Source organism: Lissotriton vulgaris, chromosome 9 (assembly GCF_964263255.1).
Source record: "Lissotriton vulgaris chromosome 9, aLisVul1.2, whole genome shotgun sequence".
NCBI classification, from domain to species: domain Eukaryota; kingdom Metazoa; phylum Chordata; class Amphibia; order Caudata; family Salamandridae; genus Lissotriton; species Lissotriton vulgaris.
Window position 1 is genome coordinate 138,391,094 of NC_141697.1, and position 20,342 is coordinate 138,411,435.

The following is a 20,342-nucleotide window of genomic DNA, read 5'->3' on the forward strand; positions in this document are numbered from 1 at the left end:
ACTCACCAAGTGCTTAAATTCACAGAAGACCGCATTGAAGTGAAGCAATCTCTTCATCTGGTCCACACACTCTGAAACAAAGTCTACATAGGGCTGACACTGTATAGAATAGTAGCAATGATATTGAAAAGAGGTGCAAGATGTTGAACAGTACAATTTATAGAGGGGATTATTGCAGAACTCCTCAAGTGATAGTTTAAGTTTATTATGCATAGTTAATTAAAACCAGTGCAAAACGTTTTACAAAAAAGTTGATGGACAGGGTCAAGGCTGATTTGCATATGGCCATGTCAGAAATGTGGTGTTGTGGAGTGCAAACAAACTATGGATTTAGGCCCAGATCTCTGTACTGAGGTGATTGTATGACATTGTTCTGCATTCTGTCCATCAACTGTTATTTTTGCAATTGTCACCCCGAGTGGGATGGGTATGCTCAGACGTGAGTCCCATGCTCTCCACACCACTGGAGTCAAGCTATCCTGGCTGAAGACGGCTGATAGCCAGAAACCGGTCCTAGGATGCTTGATTCCAGTCCAGGAAAGACATGGCTTGACAGTTCGGGCTGGATTGTTCCCATGAGGCACAGGGTCAAGGCTGATTTGCATATGGCAATGTCTGAACTGGGGTGGTGTGGAGTGCAAAAAAACGATGGATTTAGGCCCAGATCTCTGTACTGGGGTGAATGTATGACATTGTTCTGCATTCTGTCCATCAACTGTTGTTTTTGCAATCAGGTATAAGAATGGCGGCTGTGCATTTCTTTTGTAAGGCAGTCAACCCACTGGCAACATACATTCCACAATGGCGCCCGCGTGACTCGAGCTTATTCAAACTCTCCCAGGTCACAGTCCCTCAACCCAGTCCCCCAACCGGGCGCCCCACTTTAGGTTTCAGCACGGTGCCCGCTTTCATATTAACAGCAAGGGCACATCGCTTTATGTTGCAGCGTGGCGCCTGCTTTTCGACTCTCTGCTTGATCTACTCTCTGCTTGATCTACTCTCTGCTCGACTCTTTAGGGTCCAGAGCATAAGACTCCATGAGGCAGCATGCTGCGACTGCTACAAAAGTAATGGAACAGTAAAAAAATGCAGCGGCTGTGTGCCTTTTTAAAAATTTATTTTACTTTTGTAGCCATGGCGGCACATCACAATTTAGCTTGAAACATCTGCAGCTAAACCGTGGCGTGCCGCCATTGCTGCAAAAGTAAATAATTAGAAAAAAGGCAGGTGGCCACCGCATTTCTTTACTGTTTATTTACTTTTGAAGCAATCACGGCACGTCGCACTTTAGGTTTAAACATCTATAGCTCGGCGTGCTGCAAATGCTAATAAAGCAACCGCGTTTTTAAAAAAGGCGGGCGCCCATCCTTATATTATTGTTGCTTTAACATGGCAGCCGCATGCCTTTTGTTTTGTATTCATTTACTTTATTTACTTAATGCTCACTTCATTAGCAATTGCAACACAAAAACCAAGAGTCAGATGCCTGGCAGTGGCTCAGAAGTGCAAGTCAAATACCGGACTATGGCTCAGCTCAAGGTCCTCTTAACATCTCAAGCCCACAACAAGCCGAGATTTAATGTGGCCCTGCCTCCCACTAATGCGCCAAACATTAAAGACCAGTTTATATGCACGGGCGCAATGCTTAATATTTTAGCATGGCACCCGCTTTTATGATTTTCTTTTTTTATTAGCATGGCGCCCGCTTCACAGACAGCCATGCTCATAACTTTTATCTGCACTGGCGTCGCGCTTTATATTTCAGCACATTGCCAACTTTCATATATACAACACCGGAACCGCACTTAGTTGCAGCATGGTGCCTGCTTTTATATTTACAAACCCAATAGCTGTAAATCTAGAAAATGCAAGCCCTATTGAATTGCAAATGCTTGTTTTTGAACTAGCTTCTGCATGTTTTCGATTGTCACCGTATTTTGATGAGGATTTGAGAATTGATGATAATGACTATACCAGTGTACAGCATTAGAGATTTTAATTCTTATAGCCTTTCTCAATCACTCAAAATTCAACCAAAATGCCATTAATGCCAGTGGGAGACGTTCTAAGCTCGTCCGATAGGAACTCTCGAATTGCTCCTTAACCGTATATTGTAGAAAGTTAGAATATTTACATAAGTAAATATTATGAATGCTCAGGTTTTTTTTAATGCCCAACGATAAAAGTTGTAAGCAGAAGTAGAACCATTCTACACCTTGTTACTTGCCACACCACTTACTGGCCTCCTGCAATACCATCTCTGTACTTGATTCTAAGCAAGGATGCAGTGACCCCTGGCACGTCCCTTGTACTGTGATTGCAATAACTTTTGGTCCCTTTGAATTAGAAACTGTTGTGGCAAATTTTATATTTACACAAAACACAGTATCATAATCAAATTCCTCCACTGTCTGGAACACAGTACTTGTGGGTATTGAAGAAGGTGGGGGGGATGCTGAATATCTCTGTATAAGCCAAATCATATTTCAATATCGAACAACTCATTTGTTATGGCTGACACAAGTCCATTACTTTTCGTATTATATCAGTGGGCATGTTCCAATTGTCGTCTCTGACTGGCTTTTATAAGCATGTTTCAGCAATGTAAAATTCGATTTCACAACTGTGTGTTTCTTGTGGACATGCACATTTTCCATATTTAATAAGTATTTGTTTGTATTATTTTAGCATATTAAGTCCCCTTTTCTATGTACTTTAAAAGTTGCATTTTGTCTTCATCATGTGTTCATCACATAGTGTGATGAAAAGTGCAGCTGTCTATGCTTTCATGACTTGGAAACCAGGCCCATTACCAACACAACAGCTGTTCCTTGCAGAAAAGCATGCCTGTTTTAATTGTCAGATAGTTTCTGTCCTTGCTTGTGGTGAGCAGCTGTTCCTTGCCAGTCTTAAAATTTCCTTTCTGTCCTAGGAGATGGATGAACACATGAGAAGCATGCTTCACCACCGAGAACTTGAAAATCTAAAGGGCAGGTACATCATTGTTTGCCTTATTAACTGTTCTTGGTCATTTTGAAGCAGAAGTCTCTCACTTTCACGGTACAATGTTAGAAATCAAAACTAAGGTATTTTTTTGTTCTCAACACTTCTGTTAGTAATGTTGAGACATATCATTGCTCTACTTGTTTGGTGACATTGTGGATTTCTGTGCTTAGAATAGTTTAAACATTTTTTTACAAAGAAAAGACAGAACATGAAGACTGTGGAGAGCATTAGTGCTTTTTTATCAGTGGCAGAGCGAGGTACACACGTTTCTGTTTTATGTTTAGGTGATCAAAGACTTATGCTATGATACTATAAAGCCTACTCACCACTTATAGTCACTTGTGCACCCTCCCAATGTGATATACATTGACAACTGAATGTTCGGACCTGGCTGCTACCTTTAAATTTTCCTGTAATCTAGGACCAGACTCTGGTATTGGAAGCCTTGTATCCTTTTAGTGTTTTGACCCCAAACAATGATAGATAACTTTTAGTGTACAATACTGGAGAGCTGAAGGATTCCCTTTTCAAACATTCATGCATATAATGTGGGAATGTGCAGGTTTCACCTGGCAAGCTCCATTCATGCCTTTTCCTCCGAATGGCCTTACTCAGGAGTGACTCCCACTCCGAACAAAAAAGCAAAAATATTGGCTGTTTATAATTGCACACTTTTTTCTAAATGCAAAAAACGGTCCTAGGATGCTTGATTCTGGTCCAGGGAAGACATGGCTTGGCAGTTCAGGCTGAACTGTTCCCATGAGGGCACAGGGTCAAGACTGATTTGCATTTGGCCATGTTCGAACTGGAGTGGCTTGGCGAGCAAAATAACAATGGATTAAACCCAGATCTGTGACTGGGGGTGAATGTTTTGCCATTGTGCAACATTCCGACCATCATCTTTTGTGTTTTGCTGTTCAGCCTATGTGGGAATGGTATGCCCAGACGTGGGTTCCGTGCTCACTACGCCACTGGAGTCAAGCTATCCTGGCTGAAGACGGCTGATAGCCAGAAACCAGTCCTAGGATGCTTGATTCCGGTCCAGGGAAGACATGGCTTTGCAGTTCGGGCTGGACTGTTCCCTTGAGGCACAGGGTCAAGACTGATTTGCCTATGGCCCTGTCTGAACTGAAGTGGCTTGGTGAGCAAAATAACGATGGATTAAACCCAGATCTGTGACGGGGGTGAATATTTTGCCATTGTGCAACATCCCGTCCATCATCTTGTGTGTTTTGCTGTTCAGCCTATGTGGGAAGGGTATGCCCAGACGTGGGTTCCGTGCTCACTACGCCACTAGAGTCTAGCTATCCTGGCTGAAGACCGCTGATAGACAGAAACCAGTCCTAGGATGCTTGATTCCGGTCCAGGGAAGACATGGCTTGGCAGTTCGGGCTGGACTGTTCCCGGACTTCTTTTCGAGTCGTGTTGACTCCTGGTGCACGTAGGGATGTCACGTCAGACCGGCTTCAAGGCTTGTGAAGCCGGTCACAAATTGATGTCAGTTGCGGACCCTCGCCTCGCGTGCCTGTTATGTCTGCAGCGCGACCACGACCCGAAGTCGTGCTCAGACTGTCCGGCCTTGAACTCAAAGTATTTGTGGGAGTGGTTCCGAAAGCTTCTGTAGACCCGGCAGTCTGCTCCGCTCGAGGTCCCGGTCGAGAGGGAGGTCGCGGGACCGGTTGCAGAGTCCTCACCACCACTCTTCCTCGAAGTCTTTGTCTCCGGGTAAGTCAAAGCACAAAAAGAAGGCAAAGAAGCACCGTCGCTCTTCGCGTTCTCCCTGTCCGTCGGCCGACGCGGCATTCGGGCGGTGGTCATCCTGCGGCTCCACCTGCGGAGCATGCTGGGTCAGCTCCGAGCTTCCCTCCCTTCCCGGGAGCCGGAGCGAACCCTGCCCAACTTCATAATTTTTACGAAGCCCTTCATTCGATCTTTGGGCAGCCCGACTCTGCCGGCGTGCCTTCGGGCCCCACGGACTCGGCTGGGGTTTCTAGGCCTTTGAACCCACGCGGATCCGGATCGGCGCCAGTAGGCCTTACAATACCTCCTTTGGCGTCGAATACACCGACGACACCTCCGCCTCCTCTGATGCCGGTTCTGTCCCTAGCCGGCGTCGACCCTGGCCTCAACCCTGACCTGGACACGGAGCCGGACTGACGCCAGATCCGATGCCGACCGGTACTTTTGTATTACTGTTCTTTCCTGGTGTTCCCTAGTGCTCCGAGTGGCAGCCGGAAGAGGATGAGGAGGACTGGGAGGGGTCTGTTGATCCTCTAGCAGACCAGTTGAGTGAACCGGACTGGAGAGAGGAGTTTGGGTGAGGCCAGTGGTCTGGATACCTCCCCAGACCGTAGCATGCTTCCTCGCCCCACTGTTGCTATGGATTAGGGAGCCTCTTACACTGTGGTGTTGCGTAAGGCGGCTGAGGTTTTTAACCGTGAGCTTCCTAAAGTGGTGGTCAGGACTAACCTCCTGACCGAGGTGCTTTAGCCTCAGCGTCCTCTTCGGAGCCACTGCTGCCGTTCAATAAGACCCTCACGGACATCCTTCTGGGCACTTGGTCCAAGCCCAGCACAGGGGCCTTTGTGGATTGGATGATTACCCGACGCCACTGCCCAGCCCCGAGTGACCCCATTTTCTTCTCCCAACACCCTACCCCCGAGAGCTTGGTGGTCCAAGCCTCAAATTATAAAGACGCATTCCCTACTACTCCACCAGATAGGGAATCTAAGAAGCTGGATCATCTTGGGAAGATCATGTTTTCTTCCTCCAGCTTAGGACTGCGGTCGGTGAACACTGTATGCCTCCTGGGCCGTTACACCCTCTCTGTGTGGGATACGGTCGCGCAGGTGCTGCCGCAGTTCCCAGAGGAGGCCCGGGCCGTTCTCTCCTGTGTAATGGCTGGGGGTATAGAAGGAGTGAAGTTCGCCATACGATGTGGGTAGGACATCGCCGACTCACTAGACATGACAATTTCAGCATCGGTAGCCCTGAGACACTATGCCTGGCTAAGTTCCACTGGCTTCTCAGGTAATGTCCAATCGACACTTTTGCACATGCCCTTTGATGGCTGTCGCTTGTTTGGTGATAAAGCGGACAACAAGCTCGAGTGCTTTAAGGATTCTAGGGCTATGGCCAGGTCCTTGGGCCTCGCTACCACCTCTCGCCCTGCTTATTCTGCTTTTGCCCTTTTTATGGCTACGGAAAGGGTTCCTGTAACAACAAAAGAGGAAGGGAACGTGGTGCTCCTATTCCCCTCGGGCAAAGTCAAAAAGAACAACAGAGGAGCGTCACACCAATAATTACTACAATAAGAGCGAGCAAGAAGCATAGCTCACAGTCTAGGTTGACTGTTAATGAAACCTCATTAGGTTATTTTGAAGGCCCTCACTCACCTGGTGAGTGAGGGCCCCACCAGGAGTGGCCGGGCCCCACCAGGAGTGGCCGAATGCCACCCTAGTGTGCTGCAACGCCAGGTTACTACGGAGCTGGATTTTTTGTGCGTGAAGTGAGAATTAAGTGAGTTTAAAAAATTTCACAATTGTGTCAAAAAAGGAATTTATTTGTTTCGCCAATTAAACATGGATTAAAAACAAAAGTGTAGGATAATGGACCTAAATTAAAAGTCCAGTTTTATACTAGTGCAAAGTCAACATGTTTCTGCCTATGTGATAGTGGTATATCAGGCGTTCGTCAGGACCAGTGAATTAAAGTGTACTAAAATGTTTGTGATGAACCCCGGTGGTATGGGCGCGCTAAGGTCCCCCATAGCCTGGGGTTACTAGTGTTGAAAGAAAAACACTGTATCAAGATTCCATCGTGTTGGAGTGGAACCGAGTTTATTAGAAGGCACTTACATTTAAAGCCCCATGGGTCTCTGGAGGGGGGTGGTAGCGAAATGGCACACCGCCCTGTTAGCTAGGCACTCGCTTGGCACCTGCATAGCCCTCAAATGCCGGACACCGAAGAACGAGAAATGGAAAGGGTGCCCCACCATGTTCCATCCAAAGCCACAGGCCTGCGTAAGCTGCCCAGCCTCTGCGCGGCCGGGGACATGGGACCTAGCGTCATGGGTCTGGAGGCCAGTGGGCTGGCCAGTCCACCAGTGACCCCTCTGTAGCAGCCTCCAAACCTTCCTGGTTCGACCTTTCAGGGTCACCAGTTGCCAATGGACGGCAGGATTCGCCATCACCTCCCCAACTAGCACAACATCACGTCGGACAGGTGGGTTTTGCAGATAGTCTGAAGGGGCTACTCCCTCCCCTTCGAGACTACCCCTCTATCCATGCCACCCACACCATCGCCGCCCACACTCCATCGCATGTCGGAGGATCATCTGGCCCTTCTCCATCAGGAATTTATGCCTCTCTTGGCCAAGGGAGCCATCGAGTGAGTCCCTCTACCAGAAGTAGGTTGTGGTTGTAATTCTCACTACTTCCTGGTACCAAAGAAGGACAAAAGCCTGCATCCTATCTTGGATCTCAGGGACGTCCACCACTTCCTCCGGAAGGAGAAGTTCAAAATGTTGACACTAGCTCGTGTCCTGTCTGCCCTCGACCCTGGAGACTGGATGGTAGCGTTTGACTTACAGGACGTTTATTTTCACATCTCCGTCCGGCCTCCCCATCCGCGTTACCTACGGTTCATGGTAGGCCATGAGCCTTTTTAGTTTACTGTGCTCCCATTTGGCCTTACCAGCGCCCCTCGGGTGTTCACGAAAGTGATGGCGGTGGTCGCAGCTCATCTGCACAGATCAGGGGTTCCAGCCTTCCCCTATCTCGACGACTGGTTGTTGAAGGCGAGTTCGCCCCAGGCTGTTGTCTCCCACCTGCAGACTACGACAGACCTCCTGCACTCGCTGGGGTTCACTGTCAATGTGCCGAAGTCACACCTGATTCCCTGTCAGAAGCTCCTTTTTATCGAGGCGGTTCTAGATACAGCGCAGTTTTGGGTTTATCTTCCTGAACAGCGGGTTCGGGATATTCAGGCGATGATTGATTCCAGTCTTTCAGCCTCTATCCCGGGTTTCAGTCAGAATGACCCTGAAGCTGGTGGGCCTCATGACCTCCTGCTGGTGGGCCTCATGGCCTCCTGCTGGTGGATCATGCCAGGTGGCATATGCGGGCTCTGCAGTGGGACCTGAAGTTCCTGCGGGCACAGCTTCAGGGGAATCTCTCCGATTGCGTCCAGATTTCTGAGGGTACTGCATACCAATTGCAGTGGTGGCTAACAAACCAGATTGGGTCAACTGCAGATCCCTCTCCCTTCCCCAACCAGAGTTCACAGTGGTGACAGATGCTTCACTTCTGAGATGGGGCGTCCACATGGGGAGGCAGAGATTTATTTATTTATTTATTTTGAAAGTTTTATGTAGCGCGAACTAGATCTTCGCAGATATCAGAGCGCTTTACAGAGGAGGGGAGCATAGGGAGATCAGAGACCTCTGGTCTTTGGCGGAGTCCGGGCTCCACATCAACCTTCCGGAGCTCCGAGCGATTTGTCTTGCACTGAAGGCATTCCTTCTCTCTGTTCAGGGAAGAGTAGTGCAGGTGTTCATTGACAGCACCACTGCTGTGTGGTACTGCAACAAACGGGGCAGGGTGGGGTCGTCGACCCTATGTCAAGAGGCTCTCCAGCCTTTGGACATGTAAATGTTGTAAATGTTTTTGTACTTGTATAGCGCACAGCTACCCGCAGTGGGTTTCCCGGCGCTTGTACGAATACCGCAAGGGAACCCTTCCTGGCTTTCCCTGTGAAGTGTCCACTCCTGGGCACCCCCATGGTGCAGACCAGGCATCCCTCGCGTTGTTGGGGACTAAGCAAGCTATTGCCCAGAGTTGCAGCGTGGGACCCATGATCAGAATAGGCACTGAGGCGAGAATATCCTGTATGGGGAATTAATGAGCCCGAGACCCGCCAGGGCAGGAATCGAACCCTGGTCCCTGGCCAGAGCTCTGCATCAAAGTCTGCCTGCTCTAACCATTGAGCCACACTTCTCCACGGACATGGCTGGAACATCAGGGCCTGTCTCTGGTTGTTCAACACCTGGCACGTTCCCTGAACGCCAGGGTGGACAAACTCAGCCGCAGGTGCGTGATGGATCTCGAATGGCATCTCCACTCCGAGGTGGTTCAAGGTCTCTTTCAGCAGTGGGGAGAGCCTTGGTTAAATCTGTTCACCGCCGAAGAGAACACGCAATGTCAGCAGTTCTGCGTGTTGGAATTTCCAAGGCGGCACTTGCTCAGAGACGCCTTTCATCACAAGTGGAGTTGCGGTCTTCCATACGTCTTTCCACCTATACCACTTCTGCCCAGAGTGCTGAAGAAGATCAAACGCGACTGGGCCCTAGTCATTCTTATGGCTCCGGGTTGGGCACGAAGAGTCTGGTATCCCGAGCTATTGCACATGGCCATCGATCATCCGATCAGACTGCCTCTTTGGTAGGATCTTCTGTTACAGCAGCAGGGGGAAGGTCCTCCACCCGAACCTGTCCAGCCTCCACCTCCTTGCGTAGAGATTGAGAGGCGACAGTTTACAGCTTTCAACCTTCCTCCCGAAGTCTGTTATGTTATCTTGGCAGCCAGGCGTTCCTCCACTACAAAAGTATACGCCTGTAGATGGAACAAATTTGTAGCATGGTGCACATCAAAGGCTGTGGATCCCCTTACTGCCCCTCTATCAGATGTTCTCCTCTTGATTCTTTCTTTGGCCCAGCAGGACTCTGCTCTGGTCACCCTTAAATGCTATCTTTCGGCCTTTCTTCGGCTTCCTGATCAGCCTTCTCTTTTCAAGTCCCCTATTGTAAATAGATTTCTTAAGGGTATTACTCACCTCTTTCCTCCTATTCCTTTCGTAATGCCCCAGTGGGACTTGAACCTGGTTCTTGTGTATCTTATGTGTGCTCCTTTCGAGCCATTACATAATTGGCCTCTCAGACTCATGACTCTCAAGACTGCTTTTCTGGTTGCCTTCACCTCTGCTCGCAGGGTGAGTGAGCTTCAGGCTCTTTCTTCTAAAGCTAGTTCCCTTGCTGTTCATCTGGACATGGTTGTCCTCCTAACTCGACCTTCTTTCCTCCAAAAGTGGTTACCTCTTTCCACATAGGACAGACCATCACTTTGCCTGCCTTCTTAACGCGCCCGCATCCTTCCAAGGAGGAAGAGAGACTCCACCGTCTGGATCCAAAACGTGCGCAATCTTTTTAGCTGGATCGCTCACAACAATTCTGGGTGGATAATCAAATCGTTGTTGGCAATATGGGCGCCAAGAAAGGTTGGGCCATGCAAAAAACGGACCATCTCTCGATGGGTCGTCCTTTGTATTAAAATATGTTATTCCTTGCCGAAAGAGGAGCCTCCAGTAGGGCTGCGCACCCATTCCACCAGGGCGACGGCAGCCACTACTGCTTTGGGATGTGGATTCCTCCTCAATGACATCTGCCAGGCAGCCACATGGGCATCCCTGCACACGTTCACAAAACACGACTGCCTGGACAGCCACGTCCGGAGAGACTGCTTCTTTAGCCGTTCAGTTCAACAGAACTTTCTGGTGCAAACTTGGTTCGCAAACTCACCTCCGGGGTTGCTATTGCAGAGGTATCTATTTTAAGGTAAGGAATCTATAACTAATAGTCTTTCAGATGAACTAGTTACTTACCTTCGGTAACGATATATCATTAAGAGACATATATTAGTTATAGATTCCTTACTGCCCCACCCCTCCTTCCTGTCCTGCGAACTGACTTCTAGGGTAAGGGACTTTCCTGCAGGGCCCTAGGTTTTGTGCACCAGTGGTCAGTGTCTTGCATGGCTCTGCACTTCTGGCGTGGAATGTCTTGTAAAGACCCGACGTCGGTGCGCAGGGGCGAAGTCTGAGTAGAAACCGCAATGTCATCCCTGTGATCACGCCGCTGACGACGAACGCGGAGTCGACCGAAGCCACCTACCAACACGCAGGGGTACCGCTAGGAATACATTTCTCCGGATCCAGTCTGACACCTGGGGGTAATTCTAAGGTAAGGAATCTATAACTACTATAAGACTCTTACAGATATATCGTTATCAAAGGTAAGTAACTTGTTCATCTGCACCTGTAAAAGTGCTACTAAGAATTTGTGTAGATTTACTTCTTTTTAGAATTCATAAATGTACCCATTAGTTGGCCTTGATATCTGCAGCAGATGCAGGTTTTCAGGCTTAGGATAGGAATAGGGAAATTGTGTCCAATGTGCAAATGCACATCTCTTTCAAGTTTGGAGGTGATCCGTTCCCCTCCAATCCTGGAAGTCAGTTAATACAGCCCTTTACTAGGATAAATCTCTATTTCCACAGTGAGAAAGGTTCGGAATGAATGCCCACAAATGTACAAGTCCATTGGCATTAACAAACTTACAAGGCTAACCGTGCCTTGTTTCACCTGCCTACTTCTCTTGGTCTGTCATTTAAGACTACATTTCTCCGCACACATGGTGGAAAAGTATGCTGTGTTGAACCATTTTACACCTGCCAAGATTCATTTCGTGATTTTGTAGGCTTACATGAACTAAACATAGGTTTGGGTCCAAATATGCCTTCGTGCATTGGCCATACCAAGTTGTTTTATGTATGTTTTGCTTACAGAGGAGCCTGGTAGACCAGACCCCTTGCTTTTAATCAGTAGATATGTACTCTGTGGGATTTTCAAAGTAACTCAGTTGGTCACTCTTCAATCAAAACCTATATGGAAAGCCATTCTAACACCTTTCAATGTCTCAAAGTTCGTCTCTAGGCAGGGGATTTTACAGCTGTTCTGTTCTGGGTTGTCCCATTTCAGTGATGTTAGCAACTTTACAGGCACAGGTGTAAATATAATTACTTTCTATTTGAGCATTATATTTGGAAGCCTTACTAATTACCAATTGTATGTAATATATGACTGATACACGTGTTTTTATAGCATACTTTTTAAGCAACCAGGTTGTTGGTCTGCCTCATGTTAGTTCACCTCCCTTATGTTGATTTCACCACGTATCAACATTTTATAGACTTCTTTGTATAGTATGCTCGCTCTTTAGCTTGCATTCTAAATACAGGGTTTACAGTGATTCAGATGCATTTTAGTTCGTTGGATAGGACTTTGGTACATATAAACAGGATTCTTTAATTAGAAGGAAAGTAAACACTTTCAATGGGTTTAATTTAGTGCTCTCGTGCCACTTTAGTGTTTTGGTGTAATAACAGTACCACTGTGTTATTTGAACCTTCTGAATGACCTATTCATTTAAAATGTACATTATTTCTAATTTGATGGCTGCGTTAGAAGGCAAATGGGTGAGTTCCCCTGTTGGCTACATCCAGGATGACTTCTGGATAACTAAGGAAAGGGAGCCAATTTTTTCACTGTAGGTTTAATGTGAAGATATGTTTGTGTGGAATATTTAGTGTTGTTGGTTATTAAATACGTTGGGTTACATGCAGATATATTTGTGTGTAATATTTAGTGCTGTTGGTTATTAAATACGGTGGGTTACATGCTGTTAAAGTTTATCCTTTCTACAGGGTCATGCCCCTATCTGGCTTTATATGTCAAGTCCCCTAGACTCATTTTGAAACAAGTTTGAAAGTGAGTTTAAATAGTTAGTTCTTGTTTCAGGAATTTCGCAAGCAGCTGGTAGTTTGGCTAGGTTCTCAAGGGCTGACTGAGGCTCTTCCAAAGTCTGGAATGTGGTTCCCCAGGGGCCTGCCACCATGTTTATGCAACTTGAACTCTGTTTACAGATAATCTGTGAATTTGCTGAACTGAGATTCCTTCTCGATGTTTAATGATGAACAAACATCTATGTGAGCATCCTTACTCTGTACATTATGCCCAGGACCTTCACCTCAATCATGGCTTCTAGATTTTATATTTTTGGAGGCCCTAGTAATGAGTAGTCTGATTGAGCCATGATGAAGACCAAGGATCTTGTCAACTACTCCATTGAACCTTTAGGAGCAGAAGGATCTTGTTGAACATGGAGAAGTGAAAGTTTGACCCTTTGTTCACAGTGTTTGTTTGGATGTGTCAGGTGAGAACTAAACAAAAAAGAATCCGCAGATTGGTGGTTTTCGTCACTGGGCCAGGTGAAGACCCCAAGGTTGTGGGACATGTGAATGTGACTGTTTTTTCCAGACTAAGATCTCTGTTTTGGAAACATTGAGGAAAAGATAGCTTACCACATGACTTTGTAAACTTAATTCAGACTGGCTTGACTTATTCTCCAGCCGAAGGTGGATATGGGTTTCATCAAATTGCATTTGAAATTGGTGCTGGTTATGAAAGTTCATGAAAGTTGATGATTGCTCAGGATATTGGAGTGGTAGAAAAGCATTGAGATTTGGGGTCTCCTATATAGAAAAGCATGAAAAGTTGACCACTGAGCAACTGCTGATGATGAAACTGGATCCAGTTACAAAGCTAAGAAGACCGAGAGAGAGCAGGTTTATTTTATTTTCAACATGGGTTATGGAGTCACTAGGAGTAATCTAAAGTAGGGTGTATAAAGTGGATGAGATCTAGAAATTCTACGGCCTGTGAGAAGTTAAATTGAACTATTTAGTTTGGAGATGGACTAACAGAAGGTGTAGATATGAGAATAGCAATACTTATGATGAGTAGATTTCTCCCTAAGCAGAGAAAAAAATAAAGACCAACTTGATAAGTGGATACTTCTTCCCCTCACATTGATCGGTTTAAGAGAGGATTAAACAGGAAACACAATGTAATTTCTCAGATCTTGCGTGGCAAGCTATTTCGCAATACGGTAACAAGGCATTAAGAGAAGCAGATTTTAAAAGTAAGTGATTTTTTTTCACGCTGGATGGAATATTACTCTCCTAAAGCGCTCCACAAGATGCATCCAGAGGTCGAGAATAAATGGTGCTGCTGTCAGCGATTAGATGAGGGAGGTTGGCTTCAAGTTTTTTTTTACATGCCCGATGTTGAGACAGTTCTGGGTGAAAGTTGGCGCTGGGCTTAGCCGTGAGTTGCAGAGAAGATTGGAACCCAAGGCTGAAATAGCACTTTTGGGTTTATCAAAGCAGAGACAAACTCAGCCAATGAAGGGAGGAGAGGAAATTTTCGTAGTAATTACCTCCCTGGTGGGCACGCTCCGTGATTCTCCAGAACTGTAGGACAACAAAAGTACCACCATACCTAAAATGGTATAAAAAAATGACTTGGATAAGAACATTTGAAGAAGCTTATGGGAAAATGGTCGGAGCAACTAAAAGATACATTTCCGTATGGAAATATATGTATGAGATAGAAAGTCAACAAGGGTAAAGGTATCAAAATATTTATAGGTTAATATATTTAAGCACAAGGCACTTTACTCTAGGAATGGCTCTGATGCTAAGGCTTGAATTTGAGTTAATGCCCTTTATCAAGATATAGAGCAAACTGGGAAAGATGACCGGAAAATGCACTTTATTGGAGATAAAACACACTATTTTATCGACAGCACTTTATATTGTTTTAATGATTTGAATTGGGCGCGTTATTTAATATGAAAGATTGAATTACAGCTGCACACTGCACTTTAGACAACGAATGAATGCACAGCCTTGATGGCACATCAGTTTTTGTTAAAAGAAGATTCAAATATTTAAATCAGTGGTGTACAATTATGAAATTAACTTTGTGTATAAGTGTATTGGTCAATCTATGTTTCTGTGCAATAAAAAAAATGTAAAAGAAAAAAAAACTGAGAAAAAAGGTAAATGTTGCATAGAAAATGGTGACCTGTAGAATGGAAGTAGAAGATCTGAAGATATGGGTAAGTAATAATAACATTTGTGGTCTGATGTTTGTTTATTGATATCTGATATGATTAGCTCGCTCCATTTACATTTCCTGAAGAACTGCATTATTTGCGTGTATGACAGTCTAACTTCTGTTACTTACAATATATAGTGTGCAACTGAGTGCTCAAGTGAAGGTGTGGCCTATGTTCTTAATCCGGTGTGGGTGTCCTAAAGTGCCAATCCAAATGCTGCATGAACCTCTGTGCATTCTGTAATCGCCCACTCCTAATGTAATGGGCGGAAGAATAGATGCAGGGCTTGCGTGGCCCTGCCTGACATGGTCGCTGAATGTTTGTGGAAGGAGAGTTCTTTCCACATAGAGGGGAGGGAAGGAATTCTTGGCGGGTCTGTACAGATCGGAAGTGATCTGCCATGATGTGGATGTTATGTGGAGAGAATGCAAGGAGCCTCCTTTAAGCATTCCCTGGCTTCAAAATATTTGTGGGGGCGGAAACCACATAGGATTTTCTTAGAAAGCAGATAATCGATAAATGCAGTCCATCCCTTGAACTATCTTCGGAGTGGGATACATTAACCAATGTGTTGTAAGGCCTACTAATATACAGACAACTCAAACCATTGCATTTTAATACTTGGACATTTTAAACCCGTTCAACTAATTCATCCTGTAAGGTGTAGGGAATAGAGTTGCCACCTTTCCAAGTGAAAAATCCAGCCTTTTGCTGTTGCTTTAAGAACCTGGACATGATACTAAAGAGGACATTAAATAAAATCGTATGACTCCATTTGTAATATGACTTTTCTCCCTTTGTTTACTTTCATTATTAGTCGGGGATCGTTGGCACAACTCTAGGACGCATTTAAAAGTTCTTTCTGTTTATATTTGCTGTTTGAAGTATGTACAGATGAGGGTTAAAAATACCAGCTTCGCGTGATCTTACCTATTTCTTCTTTGTTCCAGGATGCTTTATACAAATGTGCGCAGTCTGGTATCCTCTCTTAGGGGTGCCTGATATCTTTTGATTACAGTTCATTATATGGTTGATGAAGAAGAGCAAGAAAATTGTTTTGTTTTGTGTGAAGCAACAGTTATGAATTACAAAGTGCTTTATATATTCTAAATGGAATCAAAATGAGGCTGAGAAGGACGATCAAGATGTACATGATCAGTGTCAAGGAAGTATTTCCCGTTCCCTGCCTTTCTTCCTTTAATGCCTAAGGCATTCCCCCGGACTGAGGAAGAGGACTAAAGACCTACCAAAATAGTTAATAGAAATTAGTATCTTAGCATATGCACCTACCCCGATCCTCCATAATAGGATTTCTTGGTCTTCCCCAAGCATGCACGTCCCCTGCACTGCTACATTCTTCCTCGTTACCTTCTTAACACCTCCTCTGCCACATTGAGCATTTCTTCAATGATTGACTGTCTATCTAGAAGACTGATTTCTGTATGTGACCAGCTGGGTCTCTTATGCTTGGTTCAGTGAAACCACAACCCTTCCTGCAGCATACGTGACTGCTTGCTTGATGGAGTACTTGAAAGCTGTTTGCTTCTGTGTTTACTACATCTTATAGCTGAAATCCTATATACCTCTACTCAGTAAAAATGTCACTAACTTGTGTTGTCAACCTTCTCAATTTTTTAGAAAGACAGATTGGTCCCTTTCACTCATCCTCTGTTCCTCCCTAACATTCTATTGTCTGGGTCTGAGGTGAATTAGGTGATGGTATTTCACTTATTTTTTACAAAGCCTTCCTCTGGCGAAGGCCCTCCCCTCCTTGGAATGTCTCTAAATTACATATGCAGGCTTCCTTTCATGGAAAGCAGATTCCCAACACTTGGATCGTCCTCTTGGTTCCGTACGTGCTATACTATATGCTGTTACATTTTCGGATCACTTGCTTTTGGAGGTCACATGCAGTGCATTGAGGGGACTATTGCACATGTCCACTGCCAAAGCTATAGTTAAAAATGTGGTTCCTGGTTGAGGAGTGGGATATAAGCCCTGGTCAAGCAGTAACCACAATCCTAGTCAGGGTAAGGCACACCCTAAATTAACCTGTGCTTGCCCTCTGATAACTTGGCACAGACCTTTCAGGCTTAACTCCGAGGCAATGTGCAAAGTATTTGTTTAACACTTCATTTAGTAAAACAGTGATAATACCGCTCAAAAAGATTCAACACTAGTTTAGGGAAATAGAACTATATTTAATAAATAAAAAAGAACAAAACGACCAAAAATCCATTTAGTAGAACTTGAGATATTGAATTTTAAAGTTTTTAAAGTGAAAAATAGCACCAAAAAGCACACAGCTCTATTGAGGGATATCTGGTCACACCATACAGGACAAAGTCAAAAGTTCAGGCCACCTATGATGGAGCACAGGCCAGCTTTCGGGACCCAGTCCCGCCCGCTGAACCAAAGAACCTTAAATCCGGGTTGCGCAGTGATGCATGGATCCGCCTCGAAGATATGTTGCACAGAAGAGGCAAAGTGTCAGTTCAGAGACTTAACGAGGCTGCAGTGCAAGGTCCTAATGCGTCGACGCTGAGGATCCTGACAATGGGGCTGGCGATGCGAAGGCTGATGTCAAGAATGTGAGGTGCAGCTGGGATGATGTGTCTGTTCTGATGAGCAGTGAGCTGCGATGCGGAGATTCTTTGTCGTCAGCGAGGTTGTCGTCGACGAGGAATGCAAGGAGCTTGCGCCGGGAAAAGCGTCACCCAATGTCTGTCCCATAGGTGATGCGTCAGTCCCAAATACAGCCGGGATGTGAGCTCTTTGCAACAGGTTCCATCAGCGCAACCGCGGCAATGCATGCGAAAAGATGCACTGCTCAGCCGAGGAGATGCGTTGGTTCTGCTCGGGGATATATCGCTCAGCAGAAATTGCATCAGTTCCACTGTTGAAACACATTATGCCCCATTCCAAGAGTCCAGGACTGCTGTGGCACCGCTTGGCAGGGCAGACTCACAGATTAGAGTCCAGGTGCAGAAGCGGGTTGGTTGAAATTATTTTATACCCCTGAGACTTCAGATCCGGAGGCCAGCCAGACATCCCTTGAAGCCCCTCTGGGTGCAAGTAATGCATATCCAGTCCCCTCTACCAGGCAGCAAGATATCAAGTCAGTACAGCAAAACAAGAGTTCAGCAAAACACAAGTCCAACAGAAGAGCAGACCTTTAAGCAGCCCAGCAGTCCTCCTTCCTGGCAGTGTCTTCAGAGGTACAGAAGTGTACTGAAGTGGTGGTGTTTGGGTAAAGTACTTATACCAGCAGGGCCTTCAAAGACAGGTCTTTGAAGTGCACACAGGTCCTTGAAGTGCACATAGTTCCTGCCCTGACTTCAGACCCACTATAGCCTATTCAGGTGTAAGAGAGGCTGTGTCCAGCTCCTTCTTCCCGTCCTGTCAGGGTGGCCCATCAAGCCACACCTAAGCTCCCATTGTGTGTAGCTGTCTAGGGGGAATACACCAAGCCCAGCTGTCACCCTCCCCAGACATGTGATCAGCAAAAAGCGGAAGGCACCAAATGAGTGCAGTAAGGAAATGCCAACTTTGTAAAAAATCTTTGTAAAAGTGGCATTTTCAGAATTGTAATTTAAAATCCAACTTCACCATAAGTTAGGATTTTAAATTAGGATTCCAGAGACATCAGCCTTGGGGGTTATATCTCTTCATGTTTGGAAATCACACTTATAAAATGTAATAAGGTAATCTTGGAGAAATAGGCCTTGATGGTGTGGAAAAACACCATGACATGTAAAACTTAAAGTACAAGCCTTGCCTTTTAAATACATTGCAACCTGCCCTCTGGGTTGCCCAAGGCCTACCATAGGAGTTACTTGTATGTATAGAAAAGGTAGGTTTAAGCTTGGCAAAAGATTTATTTTGCCATGTCGACATGGCAGTGTGAACCGCACACACAGGCCCTGCAATGGCTGGTCTGAGGCATGGTTAAAGGGCTACTTAAGTGGGTAGCACAATCAGTGCTGCTGACCCACTAGTATCATTTAAATTACAGGCCCTCGGTACAGGGAGTACCACTTTACTAGGGACTTTTTGGTACATTAAATATGTCAATTGGAGATGAACCAATATTACTATGTTTAGAGGAGACAGCGCAAACACTTTAGCACTGGTTAGTAGAGGTAAAGTGCACAGATTGAAGTGCACAGAGTCCTAATACCAGCAAAACTGAGGTCAGGAAAGTGGAGGATGTAAGCAAAAAATTGAGGGGAAGACCACCCTAAGGCTGTCCGGTCTAACATGCACTATGGATGCAAGCCCAGGGCACAAGTCGAAGGTACACTCAGGAAGATAACGTCCACCCATTATTTTCACAAGGTCGACATCATCCACCTGGTCAAAAAGTTGAATCCCACTGAAATATGCTGAACTTGTCATGTTGTAAATTTCAGACACAAACAAATTACGGCACTTTGTTCTGAGCAGCGATGTGTAGGACGCAAGGAGACTTTGTTTTGTGCCCAGCTGGAATTTAAAATAAAGGCCAAAGTTAAGTGCTCATTATGCTTCCTTTTATTAAAGTATCCTGGCTGAGAGCTATCTGGTGCCTCACACCTAGATCCAAATGCAACAGAGGGAAAATAAAGGCACACAGCTTGTTATTACTTCACAAGTACTTAAGTGATGCATAGTTTCTACTTTGTTCAGTCCCTATATATAAGAGATACACATGCACTGTAACAATGTCAGATGTGGTGTTCTGTACTCTTATACCACTATTTTGTTATATTTCTTATATAGCGCTACTCATCCGAATGCAGTATGAGAGAGCTTTTTGTCACATGTACACATCATAAATGTACAATAAATCATATATGCTTTAAATCAGTGTACAGGATGTGTTACATAAGACAGTGAGGGTTACGAGGTGTAGGAGTCACATGTCCTATATTAGGATTATAATGTATGAACTGCAAGTAAGAAACCCGTCTCTGTGCTAAAAGCAGTAACCCACTTACCTAGCTATATAAAATATAAATTTGTCATCTCCATGCTACATGTTGTGCTTTGCAGGAAACATAATAATTCCCCTATGCTACTTTGATTCGAAACTGGGACTAGACAAAGCACAGATCTCTCAAGCAAATATGTTAACCTCCAGAGTTATATTACGCTTGTTATTATTCCCTGAGATTTACTAGCCACACAAAGATCACTACAGCAGGTGCCTTAACACCATAAGATATTTTAAAATACAGACTTTGCAAACATTTACTGAACATATTTAGCGCCATGGTTCTCCTTGTTGTCAATTTCTTTGTGGTCGAGTTAAAATAAAAAATAAAATTTAATTTTCAGTTGAGACCTAGACTTTGCTTCGGGATGCATCATTTTCTTGGCACAACCCTGGCGTAAACTCTTATTTGATAATGCGCTCACACGTATTTGTGATAGACCTGTTAAACTTTTGTGTGAGGTATTAAGATCTGATGGCACTGTTTGTGATGTAACTTCCTTTGACGTTATGGATGATGCCACTATGAGTGATGCCAGTTACTTGCTTTAATGTCACATGTTAAGA

The 20,342-nt window shown here is 45.1% G+C and overlaps 1 protein-coding gene across 4 annotated transcripts in view; it reads left to right on the top strand.

Annotated features, from left to right (window-relative positions):
- ZNF106 (zinc finger protein 106) overlaps positions 1 to 20,342 on the top strand; it is a 303,557-nt gene that overhangs the window by 45,004 nt on the left and 238,211 nt on the right. For all 4 annotated transcript variants that reach the window (XM_086937207.1, XM_086937206.1, XM_086937209.1 and 1 more), the window contains exon 4: positions 2,933 to 2,994. In XM_086937207.1, the coding sequence (XP_086793333.1) occupies positions 2,933 to 2,994 (62 nt within the window). The remainder of the gene's footprint in view (positions 1 to 2,932; positions 2,995 to 20,342) is intronic.